The 25,985-nt window shown below is 49.3% G+C and overlaps 1 protein-coding gene across 1 annotated transcript in view; it reads left to right on the top strand.

Annotated features, from left to right (window-relative positions):
* CHCHD6 (coiled-coil-helix-coiled-coil-helix domain containing 6) overlaps positions 1-25,985 on the top strand; it is a 241,708-nt gene that overhangs the window by 123,594 nt on the left and 92,129 nt on the right. Inside the window, exon 5 of the mRNA XM_080800304.1 lies at positions 5,706-5,789. Coding sequence (XP_080656430.1) covers positions 5,706-5,789 — 84 coding nt within the window. The remainder of the gene's footprint in view (positions 1-5,705; positions 5,790-25,985) is intronic.

The raw sequence follows: 25,985 nt of genomic DNA on the forward strand, positions 1-25,985 counted from the left end.
CCTTTAGTGGTTTAAAACAATAAAGATTTACTCTCTCACAGAGTCTGTAGATCAGGGATCTGGACACAGCTTACCCAGGTGCCTCTGTCTCAGGGCTGCAGTCTCATCTGAGGGCTCAGTGTGGCTCTGCTTCCGTGCTCCCTCATGCTTCCGTGCTCCCTCATGCATCTGCTGGCATGATGGCTATTGGCTGGAGGTCTGGCTATTGGCTGGAGGTCTCCTTCAGTTCTTTACGGTGTGGGCGTCTCCATAGGGCAGCTCACAACATGGAAGCTTGCTTCTTTAATGTGAGCAAGGGAAAGAGGATGAGCAAGACAAAAATCACTATTTCTTTGCAATTGGAAAGTGAAATTCTATCACTTTTTGCCAGATTCTGTTCGTTAGAAGTTTGTCATAGGGGCCACCATGGTAGCTCAGTTGGTTAAGCCTCAGACTCTTGATATGGGCTCAGGTCAAGGTCTTAGGTGGTAAGATGGAGCCCTTTGTTAGCTTGTCAGCTTGCACGGGGCACGGAGCCTGCTTAAGATTCTCTCTCTCCCTCTGCCCCCCCCCCACAAGAAGTCTGTCACTAGGTGCAGCCCATACTTAAGGGGAGGGCATCACACAAAGACGTGAGTATCAGGACATGGGATCATTGGGGACCATGTCAAAAGCTGTCTAGCACATATTTGTTGTGACAACAGACTTACTTTTAATTTTATTTGGGATTTTCTGTTTATATCTTCTCCTCCTCCCCTCATTGACCTTCAGCCCCCACCCCAACTTTCTCCTTATTGCTACATCTTGCTCCCTTCCCCACCTCATTTTACCTACCTTCCCCTGCCCTCCCTTGCCTTCTGCTCTAACATCTATCTTCCTCCTTCCTCTCTTCTCCCTCCTGTGTCTTCCTCTTCCACCTCCTCTTCTCTGCCATCCCTTTTGGCTCTTCTTCTGAAATAGTTCTTAGACATTGGTTGGAGTCTGTCAGTTTGTCTTTCAAGTTTTTCAGCTCCTCTTTTGTACATTTTATCTTTATCTTCTGTTGCAACATTCGGGATCACATTTCTGTCCAGAATTTTAATTTCCTAATTTCCGCCTTACTGCCCTCCATTTAGGGTTTGTCTTATCCATTTTATTTTTTATTTTGAAGAAATTTAAATTCATAATATTTACCTGTTTGGGGGTTTTCCTGTTCCAGGTTCATGATTTTTTCTTTTTAAATCGGAAATTCATTTATCTTTTGAGTACCTTAAACATGTACTATTAAAATCCCTTATTGGGGTGCCTGGGTGGCTCAGTCAGTTAAGCATCTGCCTTAGGCTCAGGTCATGATCTTGGAGTCACAGGATGGAGCCCCACATCAGGCTCCCTGCTCAGTGGGGAGTCTGTTGCTCCCTCTTCCTCTTGCTCTGCACCCCCATTCTCCCTCTCTCTCTCAAATAAATAAAAACAACAACAAAAAAAGTAAAATCCTCTATGAATTGGAAATTTGAACACTGGCTGAATATTTGATATGTTAGGGAATTAATTTGGTGGGGTATGCAGTGGTACTGTGGTTTGATTTAGGAAAATACAAGTCCTTATCTTTTAGAGAAATATATTGAAGTATGTACTGGTGAAATGATCTATTGTAAGAAATTTGGGGGTAGGGAGGAGGTAGGGAATATAGGTGAAACGAGATTTCGTTTAGTTTATAAATTTTGGAGCTTAGTGATGGCTATCTGGAGTTTGATTAAATTATTCTGTCTTTTGTTTTATTTTTGCATAATAAAAAGTTTTTAAAAATCCTTTGTCATGATATCCCATAACATTAATTTCATCTGGAGTGAATTCCTATTCCAGTTGCTGATTTTATTGCTGATTTATTTCTAAGCATCACATTTCTTCTATTTGGGATTTGGTTTGCAGGTACATTTTGAGTAGGAAGTTTGATTTTTGTCTTGTTTTGCTTTGCTTTGCTTTCTCTGTCATTTTTGTTTCTCCCTGCCTAGTATTTTTCTGGTGGTCTATACCCACATTCAGGGACACGTGTGAATGTGGCCTTCTGAGGCCCCTCCCCGTGGTGGTACTAGTGCTGCAGAGCTGGAACCTGAGCAGGAGACTTGATTCATTTGTAGCCTGGGGCTGAGTGGACTGAAGCTGCAGACCATGGACTGAACCTCAGCCCTACACAGGAGTCTTCTGGAATTTTTTTTGTCAGCTTCTCATTCCGGGGGAGCCCTGGGTTCCAGGTGGCAAGACTGGCTCCAGTCCTTCTGCTCTATGGGGCAGGCTTTGTTCTGGCTGTCTCCACTGACTCTGGACCCAGAGCCCAGCAGGCCTGTGGCTCCAGCCTCACCTACTGCTTTGCATTCCTGTTCTGTTGGACGTTTTAATCTTGTTTTTGAACCTGGCCATGTGTCTTTGGTCTCTGGTTCTTCTATTTTATCTCTTCTTGCTATGTGTTTAGAGCAGGGAAGATGCATCAAAGTGTGCACTCACTGTGCTCTCTTGACTAGAGGAAGTCCTTGACTAAATCACTGAAGATTCCTTTCAATTCCCCATTCAAAGACTGTAATCCACCAAGTAGATCTACATAACGGTGATATTTTGCCTTTGTTATCGGAGACAGCAAACTTTACTCAGTATTTTTTTTCCCCAGAAGCCTGGTTTGGAAATCTCTTTAGAGAAAATAACAACCCGCTACCCCACAAGTTATTCTGCCCGTGGCCTCCCCAACACATATCCCTCTCTAAAATTATCTTATTTTTCTGCACACACATTTGTCTCTCCCACTAGGATCTAAGCTCCACGAGAACAGAAACTCTTTCTCATTTCCCTTTTGTATCCGCAACCCCTTTGCGATAGTGTCTGTCACATGGTAGGCGCCCAATAATGTTCTGGTAAATTACCGAATCAGTCAGTGAAGCCTGCCGACACCTCCTTAATTCCACGGCCGTGCTGTGGGGTGCCTGCCGCGTGGCCTCACCTGAGTGCGGGGAGGCACGTGTTGGATGATGGCAGCTGTGCAGAGTGACCAGGATGTCTGAGGCCCGTCTTCATTCACCGCAGCAGCATCGTGGAGGCCCTGCTCCTGGCCAGGCACTGACAGCCAGGCGTTGGTATCACATTCATTGCCACAGCCCCTTTTCCCCTCCTGTCACCTCCTGTCCACTGTTACTCACCGGGTTTCATTATAAATCTCAGAGATGAACAGGGTGAGTTGGTGGTGCCTGTTGGTGGATTGGGCAGAGCCGGTGAGCCTGCCACCTTGCCAGCTTGCTGTGATGGAGGCGAAGGCTTTGGGGATACGCCGAGGCAGGCCAGGCCCTTCTCACAGAGTTTCCTTCACAGGGGGTGAGACAGACTCTTAGCCCTCTAAACAGTTAATCATGTCCTTGCTTGCTATCAGCTAAGTGGTGTTGCTGATTGACATGGCTGTAAAAGGAGACCTCCATATCCTCAGTGTTTCTTCCTGTGTATGAACTGTCTCTCTGTGAACTGAGGAAGCCTCCATGGTTGGGCAGCTTTGTCCGGAGCCTTAGCTCTGCATCCCATTTCTGACAGACTCCCATGCTGGCTCAGGCCCAGGAACCATGAGCTGAGCATCCCTGGAGCCGCTGCCCAGAGGAAGCAGCCTGATGTGTCCGCGGGAGGGAGGGTGGCCTCCTCATCTACTGTCCTGCTGACCTCAAGTGAATGGCAGCAGAAGAGCCTCGTGGCAGTTTTGCTTTCAGATGTCATCTTTCCGGGTGGCTGGGACTGTTGGCCAGAAGATGGCAAGTCCGGAGCCCCGGGAGATACTCCTGCACTGGCTGCTTCATTGTGTCAGACCGTTTCTCTTCTGATCGTACCAGGGACGGTGAAGGTTGGGGCCCCAGATGGCTGCGCAGGGCCCAGCATGGATTAGCCATGCCCCCATTCCTGGGACACTGCCTAGGCATCGTGCTCTGAAAAATCCTGCGAGAAATCCCCAGCATTCAGTCTCACTGTTTGTATTTAGCTTTTCTGAAGTGTTGGCATTCCACAGCCATTCCAGGAGCCTTCTTGGCATTTTTAGATCTTCTACAGCAGCCTCAGGAGCCAAGTTTCTGCTCTGTTCTCCTTTCTGCAGGTAAGGGGGACATACCCAAGAAAAGGATAACAAATTGCTCAAGCGTACAGGCCAGTGAGTGGTGGGGCCAGTAGTGGAGCGTGACTCTCAGGTTGTCAGCCGGCACCCAAGCCCTGCCGGCCAGGTCTTCCTGAGCACAGCCAAGTCCGCTAAACCCAAGCCTTTCCTCAGGGAGTCGCTGCCACCCTGTGCTTGGCTCTTCATTACTGGCCCCTTGCTGGGCTTTAGAAAATTTTCACATGGTGGCGGGGAGCAGCATGGCCAATGAAATGGGCTTTCAAAAACATTGGCTTTTGTTCTCTCAGTCTTTTTGAACAGTTCAAACCCACATGCCGACACCATGGTGTGGTCTGAAGGAAGCAGCTCAGGACTTGGAGTCTCAGCAACTTACATCCATGGTTGGCCTCCATCATGGACTAGCTCTGTGCTCTTGGGGTCATGATAGTTAAATGAAACGGGAGCCTGAAATGGGGCTGGAGCTCACTGGGCCCTTCCATGGGGTGGACAGTGATCAGAGGGCATTACTTCTCTGCACGAGCACTGAGCCAGCCCTCTGGGCTTCTCAGATCCTGCGTGGGGGCAGGCCTTGGGGCTGTATCCTGCAGAGGTCCTGAGAGACTCCAGGGCCATGGGTGTCCCAGGCAGCAGGACACTGCTGGGATGCAGTATCCCTTGCTGGAGGCCTGCTGTGACCCCACCCATTTCTGCAGGGGTTTCCTTAGCCTTCCATACAGTCCTGTGGGTCAGGCACTTCTGCTTTAGGCTTGTATATGGTACCCATGTAAGCTGGAACTCACTCACCCAACTAGTTAAGGGTGGGCAGGTTCAACCGCAAGTATGCTAGCCCCAGGTTACTTGCCCTGATTAGCCAAGCCCCTCAGCCTAACTGTAACCTTGGGGAGGAGGGTGTCCTCAGCCATGTGTACCACCCATTCTGTTTGTTCCCTATCAGGTGGGTGAGGGGATAGCTGTCCTCTCCAGCTCTAGGATTCTGGGGTTCTGACACTGCTCACCTTTCGGATATCTGACCACTGAAGCAGAGAGTTTACCTCTCCAGAAGGGCAGTCTGGCATCCCCGCTTCTGGGACCTCATGTGTGAGTCTGTGTCATGGTCTGGTGCCAGGGTGAGAACTCTGTGGCCAGGGGACAGCTCTGGCCCTTCCAGGCTGTGTGGCCTGGAGGCAGTGCAGCTCTGTGGTCAGGCCCTGCACCTGCTGGGGCTCAAACCCTAGTTCCTCCCTCATAGCTGTGAGCTGAGATAGTCACTTAGCCTCTCCATTTCTTCGCCTATGGCGGCATCATAATACCTCTGCCTGCCTTTCCAGGGTGTTTTGAGGGTCAAGTGAGAAAGTCTGTGGGAAGCCCTTGGACCAGTACTTGGCACACAGCACTCAGTAAATGTGAGTGCTGGCCTTCTGTGAAATGACTAGCAGCTACCCACCTCGAAGCCCTCTGGTGGAAACTAAGCATTTCAGGGTACATAAGTGGTCTAGCATAGCATGGGTTATCAACTCATGATTTTGCTTCTCGCAGGGTCAGTGCCTCTGTGAACAGAACCCCCTTGGTTCTCCCCACAGCTCACACTCAGCCCAGCTGCTGCCGGCTAACGTGGGCTTTGTTCTCTTCCAACTAGGCCAGGGAGCTGGAGAGCCTGGAGGCAGAGCTGAGCCGCCGTGACACCTTCTGTAAGGAGCAGCAGGAGCGCATTGAGAGGAAGGTAAGGCTCCTGTCAGCTGCCCTGGGGAGCCAGGTCCTGAAAGCCCCTGACCAGAGTCCACTGCCACTGGTTGGGAGAGAGGAGCCTGCACTCCCGGTTCCCCTGTTCGCCCCAGCAGCCAGTGCCCTGCTGTGGACCTGCCCTCCTGTGCTTGGCAAACACCACACCCCCACCCTTTCTACAAGTTGTCTTCACAGAGATAATTGGTTTTTAATTGGCCCGCTTTTTGTGAATGCGGCTGGCTGGCTGTGCTATAGTTCCCTTTTAGAAAAAAAAAATCACTTTCACCACAGGGCGGTGCTGAGACCTAGCCTACCTTTTCTGACTTTAGTTAAGCTGCGTTGGATAAAAATAATAATAACGTGAAGTCTTGCTGTACAAATATATTAAAGTCGTATTATTGATTTTCTCCTGGGAGTCGGGGAGATCAAAGTGCACCATGGCTACACACTCCCTACTTTTCTAGGGATAAGCCTTTGAAATGAATGAGATTGAAAGACATAGCATCATTCCCTTTTTTTTTTTCCTTTTCTTTTAACGCCTACAACGACTCTTGAAAATTCATTTGGTAACTTGCTTACTTTGGGGGGGGTGCTTAATTTGTTGATCATGACAGATTTTTCAAAGAAACGGCTTAAAACATGGAAGGAGATGGTTGGGAGGTTTAAAAAAAATTATTCTTCCTCCTGCCTGAGACTGCATGCCAGGCAACCTGAGCCATCAGCTTATTGCAGGCAAATCTTCATGAATTGTTTGTCACGCTTTGGAGCTTTGAAATTGACAGTTTGCCTGAGGGGCTTGATTTCTGTAGGGGTTTTCTCCTGTGGCATGGCACAGGGGAGGCTGATGGAAATGTGGATTTCTGGATTTCCAGGCCTTAGGGACAGGAGGGATGCTCCTCCTTGCTCCCGGGACACTCCAGTCCACCTCCTGTGGGGTATTTAGGGGATGGCCAGAATTGTCTTGTGAATACCCAGCACCGCCCGCTGGTGGAAGCGTTGTCCTGAAGGTCAGCAGGGTACCCCGAGCCACTTATAGAGGTGGTCCTTAACAAGGAGAGGTTTCCTGGAACAGCCTCCTGCCCAGGTTTGACTGTAGCTGTAATGACAAGGATTGTGATTTGAGATCCTGGAAAAGGGTAAAAACATTCCACAAGCCGTAGCTCTAATTATCACAGTTGCCCATATGTTCGTGAGCGCAGATTTTTTTGTGTTGTTATGTGTGCAATTCTGCGGTCTCCTGCTGCGCTCCTCTTGCTTTTCCCTCTCTTGGTTTGACTCCTGGAAGCATGTGTGCGTGTGTCTGCGTGGAGTGAAGGGCAGTAGCCTTACAGTGCTTTTTTTGTTTTGGGGGGGGGTTTTTGTCTCAAATCTGTTTTCCCCTTGTCACTCTCCTTTCTCATCCCCACTGTGGTTCTCCTCCTTCAGCCCAGTTCTCTGCTGAAAGGAGATTCTCCTGGATGAGCCCTTCCTTCTCATCTGTTCTTCCCCTTCAACCTACAGGGAAGCCTCAACTCCTTCCATGCGCAGATGTGGGCTTTTTATAAAATGAGGTTTTCTGCATGATTATGAAGTTATTGGATGCTTCCAGAAGAGGTGCAAAAACATGATCACCTGCCTGACTCTTAAATACTAGGATTTTGCTGGATAACATACAGAAGGAAAGCACCTCCAACATCCCGGGAACTAGAGTTTGGTGAGGGAGATGGGGTGAGGGGGGTGGGGGGGAAGGGGCAGCGCTGGAGAAGAGGGAGCAAGGAGGCACCGTCCTAAGGCTTAATTGTACCAGTCTTGAGAAAGGTTTTCCATCTTCTCCGTGGATAATTTTATTCCCGTAATGGTTGGGAAGATGAAGAACACGGCATCCGACAATCTTTTTTATTAGCTGTTGCTTTTATATAATTCTGCTTTCATTTGTTGAATACTCTCAGACCTTGACATTTTCAGCTTCTGTACACACAGCTTAAGGGCCTTCCAATCAGCAGTCTCCTTTCTTTTCTTTTTTTTCCCATTTCCTCTTAAGTTTAGAAATTGATGGTGGAAACCTGTTCTAGGGGAAACTTGGAATAGCTGCTGAATCATCGTCGACCATCCAAAATAGTTGAGAGCATGGTTAGGGGCCAGGAAAGGTTGGGATGGAGGGCACAGAGGCCTGGGCTCGTGGGGGCGCCATGCTGTGTCCACTGGCCTCTCAGCTGGACCCTGCTGCCCTTCTGCCTGGAGGACACTGTTTTCGAGTGCTGGTCCACTGTGATTGGCAGGTAGGGAAATCCTGTGCAGAATCCAGACTCATTTTTAAGGGGGAGGAGACATTTTGACCCCTTTGTACTACAGTATTTATTCCCTAGATGATTATTCCTGAGTGTGGAAATCATATTTTGTAGGGCTCCTATGCTTTATAATCTTCCTGAGTAATTGTTCCTCACGCCCACACTGCAAGATCCAAGTGAGGAGTGTTTTTCCTTTCATCAATGAGAGCCGTGAGCTGCTGGGGGTGCTGGGGCCTGGTGAGGGTCTTATGGCACCTGGGAGCAAACCCCAGACATGGTGTTGACACACAAGCTGTGGGCCAGGAGCAGCACCTGCTCACGCTGGCCCAGGGCCCACATGCGGCCCTGCACCCCTGCCCTCTGTGGCTGCACCGTGCCTCCTCACGTCTCAGTTTCTTTGTCTGTAAAATGGAGATGCGGGTGCCTTCCGTAGGCACCCGCATGTTAGAGGAGGTAATGTCTGAAAGCCTTTGGCATGGGCCAGTGCCTAGCAAGAGCTGGCTCCTCTTTCTAGTGTGCAGTGGTTACTGGCAATTGTCTTTCAAGTCCTAACGCTTCAGGTTTGGATTAATGGGTGAATGTGTGCACACATGCACGGACGTATGCGTGCTGAGATAGATTTTATCATCAGTGGGTGGCTGCTCTCTGGGATACAGAAGCCTCCTCTCTGGGCTTCACTGGGCTTTTCTTGAATGCCTGCCACGGCATCTGTCTGTCATTCACAATCCACAAGGGTAGAAGAGGGCTCTGGGCAAAACAGTATGGAGACCACACACTGCTCACAACTCGGTGTTTCTCACATGCCTGATAGTCTTAGAGGACAGGGCCATTTTCCATTTCTGTATGTTGGGTGTTGGGTCCAGGAGGGTGAAGCTGTGTACCATCTTGACAGTCAGAGGCATGGCTGCTGAACCTCTTGCCAACTTAACTGGCTTCCCAGAGCCTTTGCTCAGCTGCCCTCTGTGGTTTCCTACAGGAAACTGAAGAACTGGGAGTGGACTTCACCCTTACTCCCCTTGGATTCTGCTATCTTGGGACTAAGGGTGACTTGTGCCCCATCATAACCAGCAGCGTCTACCATCTTCTGGTAGAAGCCCAGGTGCCAGGTGGCTCTGAACCTGACAGCCACTGAGCTGGCCAAGAGTGTGTCTTCTGCCCTCAGCCACGGGGCCAAGTTGGGGAGGTGGTGGAGAACGAACCAGCAATGGAGTCCTAGTTCAGCCTCAATAATTTTCCAGCCTTCTGACTCTGAGCAAGTTAGGGGAGTTCCAAAGCCTCAGCTTTCTTATCTTTGAAACGGGAATTTGAAGACTAACCTGCCAGTCGTTTGGAGGATGAGTGGTCGTTTGTCTACGAGTGTCTGATGTAGAAGTATTCAGTTCTTTCCTGTCATTTCTATCCTTTTTCCCCGTCTTTAATAAATGCATAGCCATTCACTAATTCCATATTCGTTTAATTCTGCTCAGTGCCTAGAGATAGCTCCGACAGTTGTGGCTCCTGCATCAGGGAATTCACAGCACAGTTTGGGAGGGGAGGGAGAGGTGAGGAATAGGACCCCAGGTGGGAGGATGCCTGAGTGCTGGCTTCCCATGACCAAACATGCCAGCCCTGTAAAAATGGTCTCACCTTTTTCCAAACTCAGCAACTGCAAAGTGGGGAGGGCGTTTTGGGGGTCTAGCGTCACAGACTGGAGGCAGGGAGAAAGGAAGAACCTGAGAAATATGTGGGTTCTTCCTGAATCTTAGGCTCTTTCCCCCAGAATGTAAATCTCTGTTCCTGCCCCCATTGGGTGCACATGTCATCCCAACATTGATATGTGAACAGTCAGCTCTTTTCCCGTTTTTTCTCTTTGCTTCTACTCCGGCTTTCTTTTTTTAAGGAACAACTGTCATGTGATCCTGCCAAGCCTGCAGCTTTCTCAGTGACAGTACTAAACAGCCCCCTGCCTGGTGTCCCTGGGGGTGTCAGTCAGAATCTGTTCAGGAAAACAGGAGCTGCTCTAGGGCGCAGAGGAAGAGGAGTTAAATATGGAGGCTCCTGCTTTACAAGAGAAGGTGGCCCGCTGGTCGGGACCATGTGCACAGGGCCCAGCCTCACACATGTCAAGGAAATGCAGTCACAGCCATAAGGTGACACCATTACATACTCAGTAGAATGGTTAGCACGGGAGAGATGGACACCACCAGGTGCTAGCAAGGCCGTGGTTAATCCAAGCCCTCACACGCTGCTGGCAGGGGGCTGCATTGGAGAAGCCACCTTAAAAAACTGTTCACCATTGTCTGTTAAAGCTGAACACAGGCATACCATACCCTGTGACCCGGCCGTTCTATGCCCAACAGAAGTGTGTCCGTTGGTTCCCCGAAAAAACAAAAACCGTGGGGCGTCCATTGCAGGATCATTCGCAATTGCCCCTAGGCTGTCAACAGGGAAATAGGTAAATCATGGCAGTCGTCACAGTGGAGGCCCAGACGGGCATGAGAATGAGCCGGCTGTGGCCACAGGCAGCAATGTTGGTGACTGTCCCCAACAGAACGGTAAGCAGGAGGGCCAGAAAAGAATACATGCACATTGGAGGGACATATCACATGCAGTTCGAACTCAGCGGAACTAATCTGTGGTGGTAGAGAGTGGGGTAGTGGTTACCTTTGGGGGGAGTAATGAAGAGAATATGTAGCAGTAGGGTAAATATGTGGGGTGGGGTAAAGTTCCCTTTCTTGACGTGGGTGCTAGTTCCACAGGTGGATTCGGTGGTGAGAATTCATCAAGCTGTGCTGGGAGGTTTTGTGCTTTTCTACTTAATGCAAAGTTGGATGCAGCTGAGGAAGGCAAGCCTGCCTTTAGGCACCCGCCTTATCACCTGCCGCCCCCTCTTGGCACTTCCCTAGGCCCTGTGCCCCTTGTGTGTTCTAGCACTTGCTACACTACCATGTGGCTGTTGGCATCTGTGACTGTTTCCCCTTCCAGGCTGTGAAGGCCTGGGAGCTAAAAGTCCTTGCTGGTCTGATTCATCAGGGGTGATTCATCACTAAGGGCTGGGGATGCAGTGTCTGCCATAGAATAGATACCCAATAGATGTTAGCAGGAATAAAGAAAGGGAAGTGTGTATGCACAAGCAGGAAACAGTGATGCAGTGGAGGTTCTGGGAGAGGGAGAAGGCTTCTTGGTGGAAGCTGTGTTTGGAGAATGAGCAGGATGGAGGCAGGACGTGAAGAAGGTGGGGCTTCTTCACCTGGAGAGCACCTAGAGACCCTAGCCCAGGTGCTCCCATGTGACTGTTGGCAGTGGGTGGGGAAGCTATAAAAATAGAGTGGAGTCACATCATGAAGGACCCGGATGACTGGCTAACAAGTGTAGCCCTCCTTTAGGATAATGTTGGGAGTTCTTGAAGAGAGCTGTCAACTGGAGAAAGAGTTGCGCTTGAATGTCCGGAAGAATAATGGTGCCATTAGGAGAAAGAGAAAAATTCAGGTGAGCCACGGCACTTGGGGAAGGTCGTGAGTTTAATTTCAGACCTGCACATATGAGGTGGAGATGGCCAGCAGATGATTGAGAGTGTCAGACATGGAGTTCTACGTCCCACAAGATGACAGCCACCATGATGTTATGAGCATCTGCTATGTGCCAGGCTCTTTTACATAAATTATCACTAATCCTTGCAGCAACCCTGCAAGGTAGATTATATTACACATTTTACAAATGAAGAAACTGGGAATCAGGTTAAATGAGCTGCCAGAAACCATGCAGCTGATGGATGAAGTCAGAGCCCCGAAGTCTCTGCCCTTCCCACCATGCCACGCTGCCTCCCGAACCAGCTGGGGAAGAAAGGTTTGAGAGAAGGTGGTCAGCAGTGCCAAATGCTGCGGGCCAGGGTAGGGCTAGAGGAGAGGCCTCTTGATTGTGCTTTGAAGGACATGTGAGTTGCGTTGAGAGAGCCTTTCCAGTATTGCTGTGGAGACTGAAGCTGGGTTACATGTGGAGTTAGGGCTGCAGTGAGTGTGGAAAGTTGAGGAAGCAGGTATAGACCACTCTCTCAAGAAGTTTCCTCAGAGAGAGAACATTGGTGGCGCCTGGGTGGCTCAGTCGTTAATTGTCTGCCTTTGGCTCAGGTCATGATCTGAGCATCCTGGGATCGAGCCCCATATTGGGCTCCCTGCTCGGCGGGAAGCCTGCTTCTCCCTCTCCCACTCCCCCTGCTTGTATTCCCTCTCTCGCTGTGTCTCTCTCTGTCAAATAAATAAATAAAATCTTTAAAAAGAGAGAGAGAGAGAGAACGTTGGTGGTTGAAGAGGGAGTGATTTGATCATATTTATGGGAGGAGGAGAATTCGTAATGTGTCCCTGAGGGGTCCAGTGGAAGGTAGGTCCCCAAGGGGGTCAGAGGGCATGCAATGGTAAGGGCTGCTTTCACCGGGGAGGAATCACCCTCTGACTCTGGAGGTGGAGTGACTTCGAGCCATGCGATGAGTGGGTGGTATGTCTTGTTGGAAGAAATGCAGACCGCTGAGTGCTCTGAGTGGCCAGCAGGCATTTCTCCTCAGTGTGGGGAGGCTTGCTTTGTGTCAGCTCAGTGTCGGTACCAGAGGCAGGCAGGGGCTCACCACTTGGGATGCAAGACTGCGGCATGGCAAGTGGTCCCAGAGTGACATGCCTGCAGGGAGAAGCTGCTAGAGCATTGGGAATTTAGAGGAGGGAACAGATAACAGTGACCTAAAAGCAGTGCTGCAAGAAATTGGGCCACGTGGGGAAGGAGCCCACTCCCGATCACTGTGAAGAACAGTTCTATACCCAACAGCTCCTGGCCCAGGAGACTTTTGAAGATTGTTGAATCCAGAAGTTCTTCCCCAGGCGGCTTTGGAAGGACACCTGCACACCTGGTACCCAGCTAGTACCACTTTTTCCTAATGGTATCAGCATAAAAATGGCCATTTTGTGTGTTCTCAACAGTGTACTAGAAGTGGTAAGTGAAAGAACATACTGCTTGGAGATTTAGGACAGCCTTTCTTAGTGAGAATGCACTTTTTATACCTGTGCTGGTGGGACCCGGGTCTTCTGAAGGGGAAACAAAGAAATTGAGAACCATTGATCCAATCCAATTATTTTCACAGATAAGAAAAGGCCCCAAGGCAGCTAAATGGTTTGAGAATCACTTGGTGTGGCTGCAAGCCCTGGGTTTTTAGATCTGGAGGGACCCGAGTTTGAATTACAGCTTCACCACCCACTGGCTTTATAGGCAAGATCAAGTCACTTCAGCCCTGGAGCCTTGGGGGTCTTCGTCTTTACAACGGGGACAGTAGTAATTACATTTTCTCGATAATAAAGGACGTGACATAGGACCTAGTCCGTTGTAATACACCGTGGTATAAATGGTACCTGCCATTACTGTTACCAGCCAGATCTAATGAGATAACTGCTGTTGCTCCCATTGTCCCCAGAGGTCACATAGCTAATTAATAATATACCAGGACTCTGGTCCCTTGCAGCTGTGTCCGTGAGTCTTACAGTTTTTCCACCATAGAGAGTCAGGGTTAATCACAGGCTCTGGGGCTGGATGCCGTTCAATCTTGGGTTCTGCCACCACCACTGGCTCCTCCACCACCTCCGCTCCCACTGCCTCCTGGTCCCACATTCCCCGCATCTACTCTGTGCATTCCTTCTCGTCTGTTTGCTAACGCTGTGTTTCTGTACCTCACAGTCTCATCTTTATAGAAATGCTCTCTTTTATCTCACACTAACCTGTGAGGTGAGGAGGGAGCAGAGACTACAGCCTCTGCTGGGTATGTGGAGTGACTGTGGCTTTCCTGGGAGAGATGTCTGTGCCAGGGGCCCCACGGATGGGCTGCACTACTCCTCTCCGCTGCCTATGGTGCCTGAGTTATGTCGCTTAGGTGTGGGTGGGGAGGAGTGTTCATGGTAGATGGAACTGAGGATGCTCAGAGAGGTTAAGGGATGGCACAGGGTTTCACAGCCTTTCAACTCTGGGTCCAAGATTTAGGTCTTCCTGAATCCATGTCTGTAAAACAGCAACAGGAGTTCTCATCTCGCAGGGTGGTTTTGAAAGTTAAAGGCACTGATAGCATATTGCTGTCAAACTCTCTTTCTCTGAGGCCGGCTTCCTCGGTGCTCCATAGCTAACATTTGCTGACCATTTCCCCTGCGCAAAGCACTGGCCAGATACCTCACCTGAAATGCCTCCTTTGGCCTGCACAATGACCCAGTGAGCTGAGCGATAAAATGACAGCTGATTTTGTGTGAATCCTTGCTGTCAAAGGGCCAGGTGTGTCCCAAGCTCATCACATGTTCACATTCATCACATCTGCAAGGCAGTCCCATAGGGTAGGAACTGCTGCCATCCCCTTTGTATAGGTAAAGAAACAGGCTTTGAAATGGGCAGCAGTGGTCACGTGACTGATTTGGGCTCACAGCCCTCAGTTTGCTGTCGGTGGGCCCAGGCAGGCTAAATGCAGGGGTCAGTTGTTCATCAGTCAGCCGCCCAGGGCAGCTGCTCAGAATACTCTTTGAAACTCTATTAAAACAGGGCACCTAGGTGGCTCAGTGGGTTAAGTGTTTGCCTTCAGCTCAGGTCATGATCCCAGGGTCTTGGGATCGAGTCCTGCATCAGGCTCCTTGCTCAGTGGGGAGTCTCCTTTTTCCCTCTATCCCATCCCTCTGTTCATGCTCTCTCTCTCTCATGTTCTCTCCCCCTCAAATAGAAACTGTATTAAAATGATCTACGATGGGGGCGCCTCGGTGGCTCAGTTGGTTAAGCTTCCAGCTCTTGGTTTGGGCTCAGGTCATGATCTCAGAGTTGTGAGATCGAGCCCCATGTGGAGTTCCATGCTCAGCAGGGAGTCTGCTTGGGATTTCAGCCTTTTCCCTCTCCCTCTGCCCCTCCCTTCTGCTCACGTTCACACATACACTCTGTGTCTCTCTCTCACATAAATAGATAAAATCTTAAAAAAAAAAATCTGTGGTAGAATTTATATTAAGCAGAACAGTAGAATAGTATAATTAACCTCTCTGTGCCTGTCCCCCAAACTTAACGGTTTTGCCACATGTGCTTATGTTTATTTCTTTTTCCTCTTTTGTTCTTTGCTTTGAAGCAAATCCCTGTGACCATGACATTTCCCACTACATACTTCAGGATGTGTCTCTGAAAGATACAGACATTCTGTTACATAACTACAATATTGTTTTCTTGCCTCAGAGAATTAACATTGATTTCCCTGATTTCTTGAAAAATACCTTTTCCCTGTGTTTTTGTCTGTGCTTGTTTGTTGCGGCTGTAAGCCAGGATTCGCTGGAGTTGCAATGTTACAATTGGTTCTTAGGCTTTCAAATCTTTTGTCACTCAGAACAGACCCTACCCCCTTTTTTTATGCCAGCGACTTGTTGCAAGAACTCCTCAGGTTTATATTCCCATCTTTCTTCTTCATGGTGTGGAACCTGGTCCAGAGAAGCAAAGAGCCAGCTGCATACCTCACTGGGAGGCAAAATGATGGGGTTGGGGGGGGAGAACGTCCGTGGTTAAGTCACTGTTCACAGCTGCGGATTTATGTCGCTCCTTCCATGACTGTTGCTAGGGTCCTTTTAAGCTCAGGCTCAATCGCTGTCTCCTCTTGAAGTGGTTTCTGCACCGTTTCTGGCAGCAGTGGCATTAACATGCAGCACTTCCTGCGCCGTGGTTATTGTCTGTTGGTTTTCCCGAGGCGCATTTAGTCTCCTAAATAGGTCCTTATGGCTTGAAGAGCTAGAAGTGCCTGTCCATCATGTATGCAGGTTACCACCTATCCCTGCTAGAAAAGACCCAGTTAAACAAATAATTCTAATTAAATAGGCACTCTGCAGCCGCTCCCTTTCCTTTCCTTCTAGGCACTTACCTTCCTTGTTTTGATCAGCTTGATTGGATCAGGTGAATTCCTTTGGGCCTTTCCTTCAGCCCTTGGCTGTGATGATGGTGGGATGCTGCAGACAGAGTCCAAGGTTACCCTTTGGTCTCTCCCTCTTGGTGCTCTGCCCATCCCACTGTCCTGGTGACCAAGTCCTGTCTCGGTTACTGAGCTCATAGCTCCTGTTCTTTGTCCTCCTGACACAGTGGTGGCCCCTTGCTACTCTCTCTCTTGAGCTGAAACCATCATCTCCTCAGTGGTATCCTTTTTACCAGATCCTCCACCTATGATCTGCTATCTCCTTGTTGTAGGAGGACCATTTCTAAAGCCTGTCAATGACTCACTGATGCATTCAGAAGAAAGCTGGGATTCCTGAGCCGGGCCACAGGGCTTTGTGGTCTGGGCCTTGGCTGCATGTCCACCTGGCATGCTCGGGCCACATGGCCTCTTTCCTGACATTAGGATCACCCTAGAGGCCTTCTTGGACCACTTCCTGCTTCTCCTTCTAGGCAGGGCTGCCACCTAACTCACTGTTCTGTCCCCAAAGCAAACTCAGTGCCCGAGAGACAGAGATGCCTGACATGGCGGCTCGGCAATCAGGACAGATGACAGCCCAAAGCAGTCAGCAGCACTTTGGGCTTAGGTACATGGCAGTAAGTGGAGGTGGTTCTTGGAGTATAACTCTATGGTGTGGGGTGCCGGCAGGGGAGCCAGACCTCTCTGTTATAAAAACCCTGCTTTGGTGCTTGGCATCGTGGGAATTACCCAGTTGTCTGCTTGGAGCTTATCCAGCTGTGGGGCATCATTGCCCTTTTAAAAAATTGCTTATTCTTTCTTTCTTTTCTCTCTTTCCTTCCTTCCTTCCTCTACTCTTTCGAGGAGTGGGGAGAGACAGAGGGAAAGAGAGAGAGAGAGAGAGTCTTAAGCAGACTCCACACCCAGTGCAGAGGGCGATGCCGGGCTCGATCTCGTGACCCTAAGATCATGACCTGAGCCGAAATCAAGAGTTGGATGCTTAACCCACTGAGCTTATATTTATTTCTTAAGTAGCACATGTTCACAGAAGAAAAACAAAAATTTCAGATAAGCCCAAAGAATAAAATCAAATTTGCCAAATCAGACCCCCTGCCTAGAGAGGTAATATTGTTAGCACCTTGGTGGATACTGCCAAAACCTATTTCTGCTATGGTAATATTGGCTATGTTATAATACTGTTGACCCTTGAACAACATGGGTTTAAACTGTATTGGCCCCTTAATACACAGATTTTCTCCTGTACAGTATGGTAAATGTATTTTCTTTATGATTTTCTCAACAACTTTTTTTAAAATTTACTTTATTGTGAACATATAATGCATATAACATACAACATATGTGTTAATCAACTGTGTTACCGGTATGGCTTCTGGTTAATAGTAGGCTACTAGTAGTTAGGTTTTGGGGTAGTGGAAAATTACACATGGATTTTCAACTCTGGAGGAGGAGGGGGTCATCACTATCCTAAACCCCACATAGTTCAGGGGTCACCTGTATTTGCAAAAATGGGAACATAACCATGATGCTCTTTGGTAACCATTTTGAAACTCAGTCTATTCTGAACCATTTTCCCACATCAAATCTATTTCTACACTTAATCACTTAATTAGTTGTGTACTACTCCTTGTTATGAACGTGCCATAATCTGTTCTTCTATCACTGCATTGTTACATTGCTTTAGGCTTTTCCTATTAGAAAAAAAAAAAAAAAGGCTTATCCTTATAAGCTACCTGAATTCAGCTTTTTTCTCAGGAAAAATGTTTAGAATTACAGTTGCTGAGCCCGAAGGATAGGCTTGGCGGCTGCACCTTGCCGGACGGCCGTGCAGCAGGGGTAGTAACAATGCACACTTCTTTCCGCAGTACATAATGGCACCAGCCTCCTTTCCTTCAGCAACATGGGCTCTTTTCCTTTTTCTTTTTTATTTTTTTTTATTTTTTTTTAATTTATTTATTTGTTAGAGAGAGAGCGAGCGAGCACAGGCAGACAGAGTGGCAGGCAGAGGCAGAGGGAGAAGCAGGCTCCCTGCCGAGCAAGGAGCCCGATGTGGGACTCGATCCCAGGACGCTGGGATCATGATTTGAGCCGAAGGCAGCTGCTTAACCAACTGAGCCACCCAGGCGTCCCGTCTTTTCCTTTTTCTTTTGAAAATTAATTACCAGTGTAATGCGTGTTTGCAAGAAGTTCAGGCTCCGTGAAAGCATGCAAAGTGTGGCCCCTGTTCTCCAGCAGGAACACTGGTAAATGTGCTTTCAGCTGTCCCCTGCAACTATCAGCCTTATTTCTGTGACGAACACAGACATGATTTGTTTTTTACAGCTGGGGTCAGAGTTTATTCTTTACTAACTTGCTTCTTGAATCTAACAGTACATCTCAGACAACTTTGCACATCACTTCTCTTTGTCCATCAGATCTACCTGTTCTTTCATGACTACATAGCGGGGACTGGCATTATGTATTTCACTGTCTTCCTGTTAACGGACATTTAGGGTTCTTCAGTCTTTCACAATGAATTTTAATGGAGACATCCAAATTTCTCTTTAGAATTACGGCTTGAGAGTCCCCTCCCCATACCTATACCATCACAGCCTTTTATCAGCCTCAAATTTTTGCATTTCTTCAATTATTAGTATGGCAGAGCAGCTCCTCATAACTTTGTTGGCCTCTTTTATTTCTCCTTTTGAGAACTGCCTCTGCATATATGATTTTTTGATTTTCCTACTAGGAAAGCTCTTAAAGCTCTCCCTTCCCCCATTTTCATTGGTTTTTAAGTTTGTTAATTCGATGGGCAAAAATTGGTCTTTGAATTTGTACTTTTTTATTACTAATTAAGTGATCATGTTCATTGCTTTATAAAGGCCTGTTTATGCACCATAATCACTGTTGATTCTCCTGCCTGGAGGGACTCTTCCCTGGCGCAGGATATTTTCCTGCTGTCTCCCCAGCTGCTGATTAGCCAGGCCCTGACTGGACACCGCAGGTTGGAAAACATGGGATTGGGGCTCACCACTGGTGACTGCTTACCTCAGCTCTTGCTAACTGTGAGACCTTAGGCAAATGGGTTAACTTGCGTGCGCCTGAGTTCCTCATTCTTCAGGGGATAGTAAGAACAGCCTCATTGGATTGTTGCTAAGGTCCGAATGAGACGATCCATGAACATGCCTGTCACAGCATGTGTGGGTATTAGCTGTGCCCCTTCCTCCTCGGACAGTCGTGCTGTTAATGGACAGCTGTGGTTGTGCCTCACTGTGGGGGTCTGCTCGGGGGTCCTGCCTGTAACTACCATCCACTGGTTCTGTTCACACCGTCCGGAGTAACAGCTGTCACAGAGCCAGACAGGATGAGCCTGTGTGGTGTGCCAGAGAAGGGACAACTAGCCTTCCTCCTGTCCTTCCCCAGTGAAACCATCACCCCGGTTCTCAGGCTTTCCTCCCAGTGGGGCAATCTAACTGTTCTCCTTTTGGTAGGTTTTAACTTGTCCCTGTCCCTCCTGGCCCTAAAACTGAAGCCAGCATGCAAAGGCGAAAGGGGTGGGGGTGGGATAGGGCTGTGCTGTCACCCCCACAGACCCCCCCGTGAGGACATTTCCCCTGGCAGCACTGCCTGGGCTGCGTTTGTCTGTCTCGCCTGGGCTCAGCTCCTTTGGGCTTTGTGTGCATTGCTGGGCTGTGTGTGCACTGCCTTGTTCTGCATGCACGTGGCTGCTGGATTTGGACCCTAACCCTGTTAATTTCCATCTCATTGGAGTAGACAGGGCTGTTCTTAGCATTTGAGATGTGTTTGGATCCTGTTACCCATCCAACATATTGGGTCTCCCTCTGAACTTCATGTCATCAGCAGATTTGATCAGTATGCTGCCACTCCTTTCTTTAAGTCATGGATAATGATGCTGAGTCAGAAGGAAGATGCCACACTCTATAGTCAACCATCTGTACTCATTCTCCAGACTTTGCAGAATAGGAGTGCTACTCCAGGTCCCTTCTGCTGTTTGGTCCTCCCACAGGTGCATCATAGGGCAGAATCTCACTGAGCAGAGTCCATTCTGTGCAGTATCCCCATCCCTGTAGATAGTGTCTCCATCACTCTGATTGGTGTCTCCATCACTCTGGGCAGTGAGTATCTGTATCACTCTGTGCAGTGTCCCCATCCCTGTAGGCCATGTCTCCATCACTCTGAAGTGTCCCCATCCCTGTAGGGGACACCACTCTAGGTGGTGTCCCCATTGCTCTGGGAAGTGACCCCATCACTCTGGATGGTGTACTTATCACTCTGGGCAGTGCCCCCCATACTCTGGACCATATGTCCCTACACGCTAGTCAATGACCCCATCACACTGGGCAGTGTCGCCACCACTCTGGGCAGTGTCTCCATAACTCTGGGTGGTATCCCTACTGCTCTGGGAAGTGTCCCCATCACTCTGGGCCATATATCCCTGTGCTCTAGTCAGTGACCCCATCACTCTGGGCAGTGTCCCCACACTGGGTGTGTCTCCTTCATGCTGGGCTATGTCTCCATCACTCTGATTGGTGTCTCCATCACTCTGGGCAGTGAGTATCTCTATCACTGTGGGCAGTGTCCCCATCACTCTGGACAGTGTTCCTATCACTCTGGGCCATGTGTCCCTACAGTCTAGGCAGTGACCCCATCACCCTGGGTGGTGTCCCCACACTGTGGTCAATGTCCCCATTACTCTGGGCAGTGAGTATCTCTGTCAGTGTGGGCAGTGACCCCAATCACTCTAGGCAGGGACCCCATCACTCTGGGTGATATCCCCATTGCTCTAGGTGGTGTCCCAACACTCTGGGCAGTGTCCCCATCACTGTGGGTAGTGAGTATTTCCATCACTGTAGGCAGTATCCCCATCACTGTAGCCAATGTCCCCATCACTCTGGGTGGTGTCCCCATTGCTCTAGCTGGTGTCCCCACACTCTGGGCAGTGAGTATCTCCATCACTGTAGGCAGTGTCCCCATCACCCCAGGGAGTGTCTCCATTATTCTAGGCAGTGGAATGACTTTATGACAAGAGCATGGAAGTGTGTCTGGACACCTTGTTTCCCACCAGCCTAGGCTTCCTTCTGGGGGCCGTGACTTCCGTTTCTGAATACTTAGACCATGGAATTCTCTCAGGGATCTGTGTCTAGCTCACCAGTCTGTAGTTTGCAAAATCCACCTTTTCTCCCCTTTGCTAAATTGGACATTGTCTCATCTTGGGCATCTTCTCATTTTCTCTGAGTCCTTGAGATTGCTAGCAACGAGCATGTCTCTTCTGTAAGTTAATTCAGAGCTGAGATGTGATTCATCTGGATCAGGAGATTTGAATTCATTTAGTGTGACTAGATGTTCTCTCACAATCTCGTCTCCGTCTCGCGTTTCAATTCCCTCATATCAGTGTTTGATTCACCCTTTTCAGTCTGAAGATTGTTCTCCTTGATAGAAAATGGGAGTTTATAGTTCTTTCTCTCCGTCATCTGTTAACTGAACACCTTTCACCCCAATATGGGCCTATCCCTTCTTGTTCCTATCGCTCCTGATCCAATTTTAAAAGCCCTTTTTTTGTCCTTAGCATTTTCCAAATGGCTTAGCTTGCCTGGGCGCCAGCTTTTCTGACCCTGTTCTTACAGGCTGGGCCATTCCTTAGTGTTGCCAGTGGGTCCTGTGCCCTCCCTTCCCTGAGAGATGTGTTGACCCCATAGACCAGGGACTCCCAGGGCTCCTGCTCCGAGAAGCATGTGGCAGAAACCCCCTCTGAACTCTTTCTCCCTGCTCTCCCTCCCCAGGAAATCTGACATGCCTCTCCGGGGAGTCGCGAGCAGGGGAATGTCGTGATTTTTAGGTGCATTAGGCCTCAGGACAACTCTCTATCCCCCTCTCTCTTATTGAGGTCATTTGTGATTGTATTTCTCAGAAATGAGTTTTTGAAGGCTCCTGTCCCTCTTTAGCTAGCTTCCTCTTCTTATAGAGCAGTGGTTTTTGACAGGTGATTTTGCCCTCCAGAGGACATTTGCTGGTGTCTGTACATATTGCCTGTCATGACTCGGGGAGGGGGCAGTTGGCATTGGTGGGTAGAGGTCAGGGATATAGTGCCCAGGACAGCCCCACAATAAGGAGTTACCGGAACAAACACGTTGACAGTGCTGAGGTGGGAGACCCAATTCTAGAGCAACATTGTAGGCCTCATTGTCACCTGAGGTACCTGTTCCAAACGATAGATTTCTCTTGGGGAGTCCTAGACCATATGGGGCCATCTAGTCCAGGTCAGGTGGACACACAGGTGACTTTAGAAGAGACCACCATTTTTTTAAATTTTTTATTTTTTTTATTTTAGTAAACATATAATGTATTTTTATCCCCAGGGGTACAGGTCTGTGAATTGCCAGGTTTACACATTTCACAGCACTCATCATAGCACATACCCTCCCCAATGTCCATATCCCCACTACCCTCTCCCGTCCCCCCTCCCCCCAGCAACCCTCAGTCTGTTTTTTGAGATTGAGTCTTTTATGGTTTGTCGAGACCACCATTTTTGAAGCAGTATTTTAGCATCTTGGGTAAGAGCCGGGAATTCACTAAAATCTTTCTTCCAGTGTGAGGACTCCAGGCACTCCCATGTTTAGATTTTCCCTTTCCTGAGCTGTTAGGAACTCCGATATCATACAGTGCCTACTCCCCGGGGGCTAGACTTAGATCCAGCACCCCGTTTCTTTGCAGAGCTCGGGTCTTCATGCCTATCTTTGAAAGCCTAGGGGCCAAAGGAGACATTTGTCAGGTGGATACCAATCACGGATGCTGCCTCATCACCACTGACTCTTTCCCTGGGCTGTGGTCCACTTGAGGAGGGGTGCTGCTAATTTCCCACTCAGTCCTCCCCTTGGGTCTTCCCTCCCTCATTCTAAAGTCATGTCTTAGTGTGTTTGTCAGGTTAGGCCTGTGTTTTTTTTGGATGGGGCCTGCTATCCCTCTCCTTTGGGTAGGAGTGACGGAAGTCTATAATCCTGGGGCAGCTCGTCTTGCCACTTACTTGGACATAGCTGGTCATGGGTAGCCACGGCCGTATGAGTACCTCCGTGTACCTCCACTAGCCATTTCCTAGCACATGGAACATCGCAGGTCGCAAAGTGGTTCAGGCTGCAGTGTGTTTCGGCTATTCAGAGACTGCACACAGACTCCCTAGGCCCTGTCATCGCCTATGGATGAGAAACTGTGCTGGAGCCAGTACAAGGCCATGGCGCTGTCTGCTCTTCCCATGTCGCCCAAACAAGACTTGGTGATTGCCCAAGTGCATTACGTACAAGCATTGTCTTTTTCCCTTTCTCTCCCTGCCTTGCCACATCTGTTCGTTCTTTCAAGTCCATTTTTCACTGCATGCCTCACCGCTGTCACCAGTAGTGTTGGCAGCGTGAATGCTGAGGAGGGAAGACTTCATTGTCTGGGGTCAGAGAGACCTCCTGTGCACTCAGTTCCCATCCTGACTATTGCTATTGATTCGGGCTTCGAGATGCCAGTTCAGCTGAGCACTGGTTCTGGTTGGTCAGCCAGAGGAACCTAATCTGCAGGGCTGGGTCTGGCTGGGACGCAGCGATAAGACCTCGGCCGTCCATGCTGCTTTGCTGGCTCTGCACTCCCTGGTGGCCATCACCGCCGAGCAGGTGGGATGACTTCTCCCAGAGAGCTGCGGCCTCGCTGCTCTCCTACGCCAGCTTTGCAAGAGCCATCCATAGCTCTTTGTTGAGTGCCTAAGAACCAGGCCCTTGCCCTGAGGCTTTATAAGGTGGATGCAGTCATTCCCATTGGACTGGTGAGGATTCAGGACCTGGGGGACTACAAGTAGTTTGTGTAAGACAACACAGCCTCATAAGTGGTGGAAGTGGGAGTTACACTGATGGGTGGCTGATTCCAGAATCTTTAGTCTGACCTCCACTGTTCAAGCTGTGATTTGTTTATCTTTTTAAAGGGGAGGAAGAGGGTTGTCCAGGTGGCTCAGTCGGTTAAATGTCTGCCTTCAGCTCGGGTCATGATCCCAGGGTTCTGGGATCGAGCCCCACATCGGGCTCCCTGCTCAGCGGGGAGCCTGCTTCTCCCTCTTCTTCTCCCACTCCCCTTGCTTGTGCTTGCTCTCTCCCTGTGTGTGTGTGTGAGAGAGAGAAATAAATAAATAAACAATCTTAAGGGGGGAAAAAAGGTAGAAAGTGGTGCCTTCAGAAACGGAAATGGCCCCAACCTAGCAGAAGCGGCCATGTTGCCCTGCCTGTTGTGTGCCAGACTGTCCTCTCCAGACCCTCTGCTATCATGTCCTGCACTTGTGAGATGCTTCTCCCGGGAGCTTGCGGCTGTTCTGGCCTGTCCCTCTCAAGGCAGCCTGTGGAATTAAGCTCTTTGGTTAGCATTCGCACTTGCCATAGGTATAGTGAGTACCTGTAGCTTTGTTCCTGTCCTCACGTCAGTGAGAGTGCTCACAGTAAAACTGAATCTGGAAGAGGTCTTAGGAACAAAAGTGGGTCATTGATTCGGGGGGAAAACCTCACAGAGTCAAAGCTGGTGCAGGGTGCCAAGAGCACAGGATGGGCCGGGTGGGGGTGCCAAGAGCTGCACAAGGCTACAGATGCCAGCACTTCCATATCTTGGGCTCATCGTCCTCCCAGGGTGCACGTCTCCACACACTGCCTTCCTCCCCTGGAAGCATGCAGTGAGGGCCTCCCCCATGACCCATCTCCCCACTGGGAGATGCAGGGTCTGCTGGGCTCTGTATTTCCTGCATTTAGCCCATTCCTGTGCTTCCTAAATAGTTAAAAACTGTCCTCTTCATCCCCACGGCCCCATCATCTGTTACCCAGGTGAGAGCAGCTGTCTCTAAAGGTCTCCTCACCTTTAGTGGCAGTCCCCGGAGTTCAGATTTCTTACCAATCCGGTCAGTCCCCTACTCAAAATGGTGGTCCCTACCTCTCCTTACAGTCTGAACTCCACAGTCCCGGGCATCAGCCGTAGGCCATCTGCTCGCCCCGCAGCCCCACGTCATGCTCTCCCACCAGCAGAACTGGCCTGCAGGAGCTTTGAACTACACTCAGTCCTCCTTCTTGGGCCTTGTCTGCAACCTGCTTCCCCCACTGTGTCCTGTACTTCACCTGGTCAGTTCCTGTATCCTCTTTAAGACAGCTCAACCATTTCCTGCTCCAGGAAGCCTGTCTGGATCCTCTTGGCTGAAAGCAGTGTTGACCACCATATCCTGACGTGGGTCCATCTCTTGCCCTAATTTGAGCTCCCGGTCAGGAAGTGATGCTTATTCATGCACCACAGCACCAGATATCCAGAATCCAGAGGAGGGGAAAAGTGGGAGGAGAAGGTTACTCTGCAAGAACAGTTCCTCCCACCCCAGTACTGGTCCTGAGGGAGGCTGATGGCCTTTCCCCACAAGGGGCCAGCCCTTCAGAGGGAAGGGCTTCCGGTTCTCATCATCGGCAGCTCAGACCCTTCACCTGCAGACGTAGCGGGGGAAGGTGCAGACACATGGCTCACACTCTTACCTGAAAGCCACATCAGACCCTTCCCTCAGACACTGAGAGCACCAGTGATGACATGGGGAAGGTGTTCCAGTTTTTAGTGCCATTAAAGACCTCCAGGGCTTGTGGTGAGGGCTCTTGATGGCATCACGCTTTATGCAGTTTCAAATAAAGCAAAACCAGTTTTGAGGTGTTTCAGTGTTCTTAGAAGCTTACAATGCCAGATTTTAAACTCAAGCACAGGGCGGTTAGGTTATTTACCCATGTTAAATGGCTCATGAAAGGGCTTCTAAAAAATAGTGTCCCATGTTTTATTTGAAATGCTCTGATATAAAGAATTCATGCACTGTATCACCATAGTAATATCACCGTGCAGACCTGTAGGATCCTGTGCTTTCTGCTCTTCTCCCAGGAGAAGTCCGGGTCGTTTCATCGTTGTCTCCTTTTAAAATGGTCAGACTCGGCAAATATTTTGGATATGCTAGCGGCATCTGAGGTCACTGCCAGCTAGG

This window comes from Martes martes, assembly GCF_963455335.1.
Source record: "Martes martes genome assembly, chromosome: 1".
NCBI lineage: Eukaryota > Metazoa > Chordata > Mammalia > Carnivora > Mustelidae > Martes > Martes martes.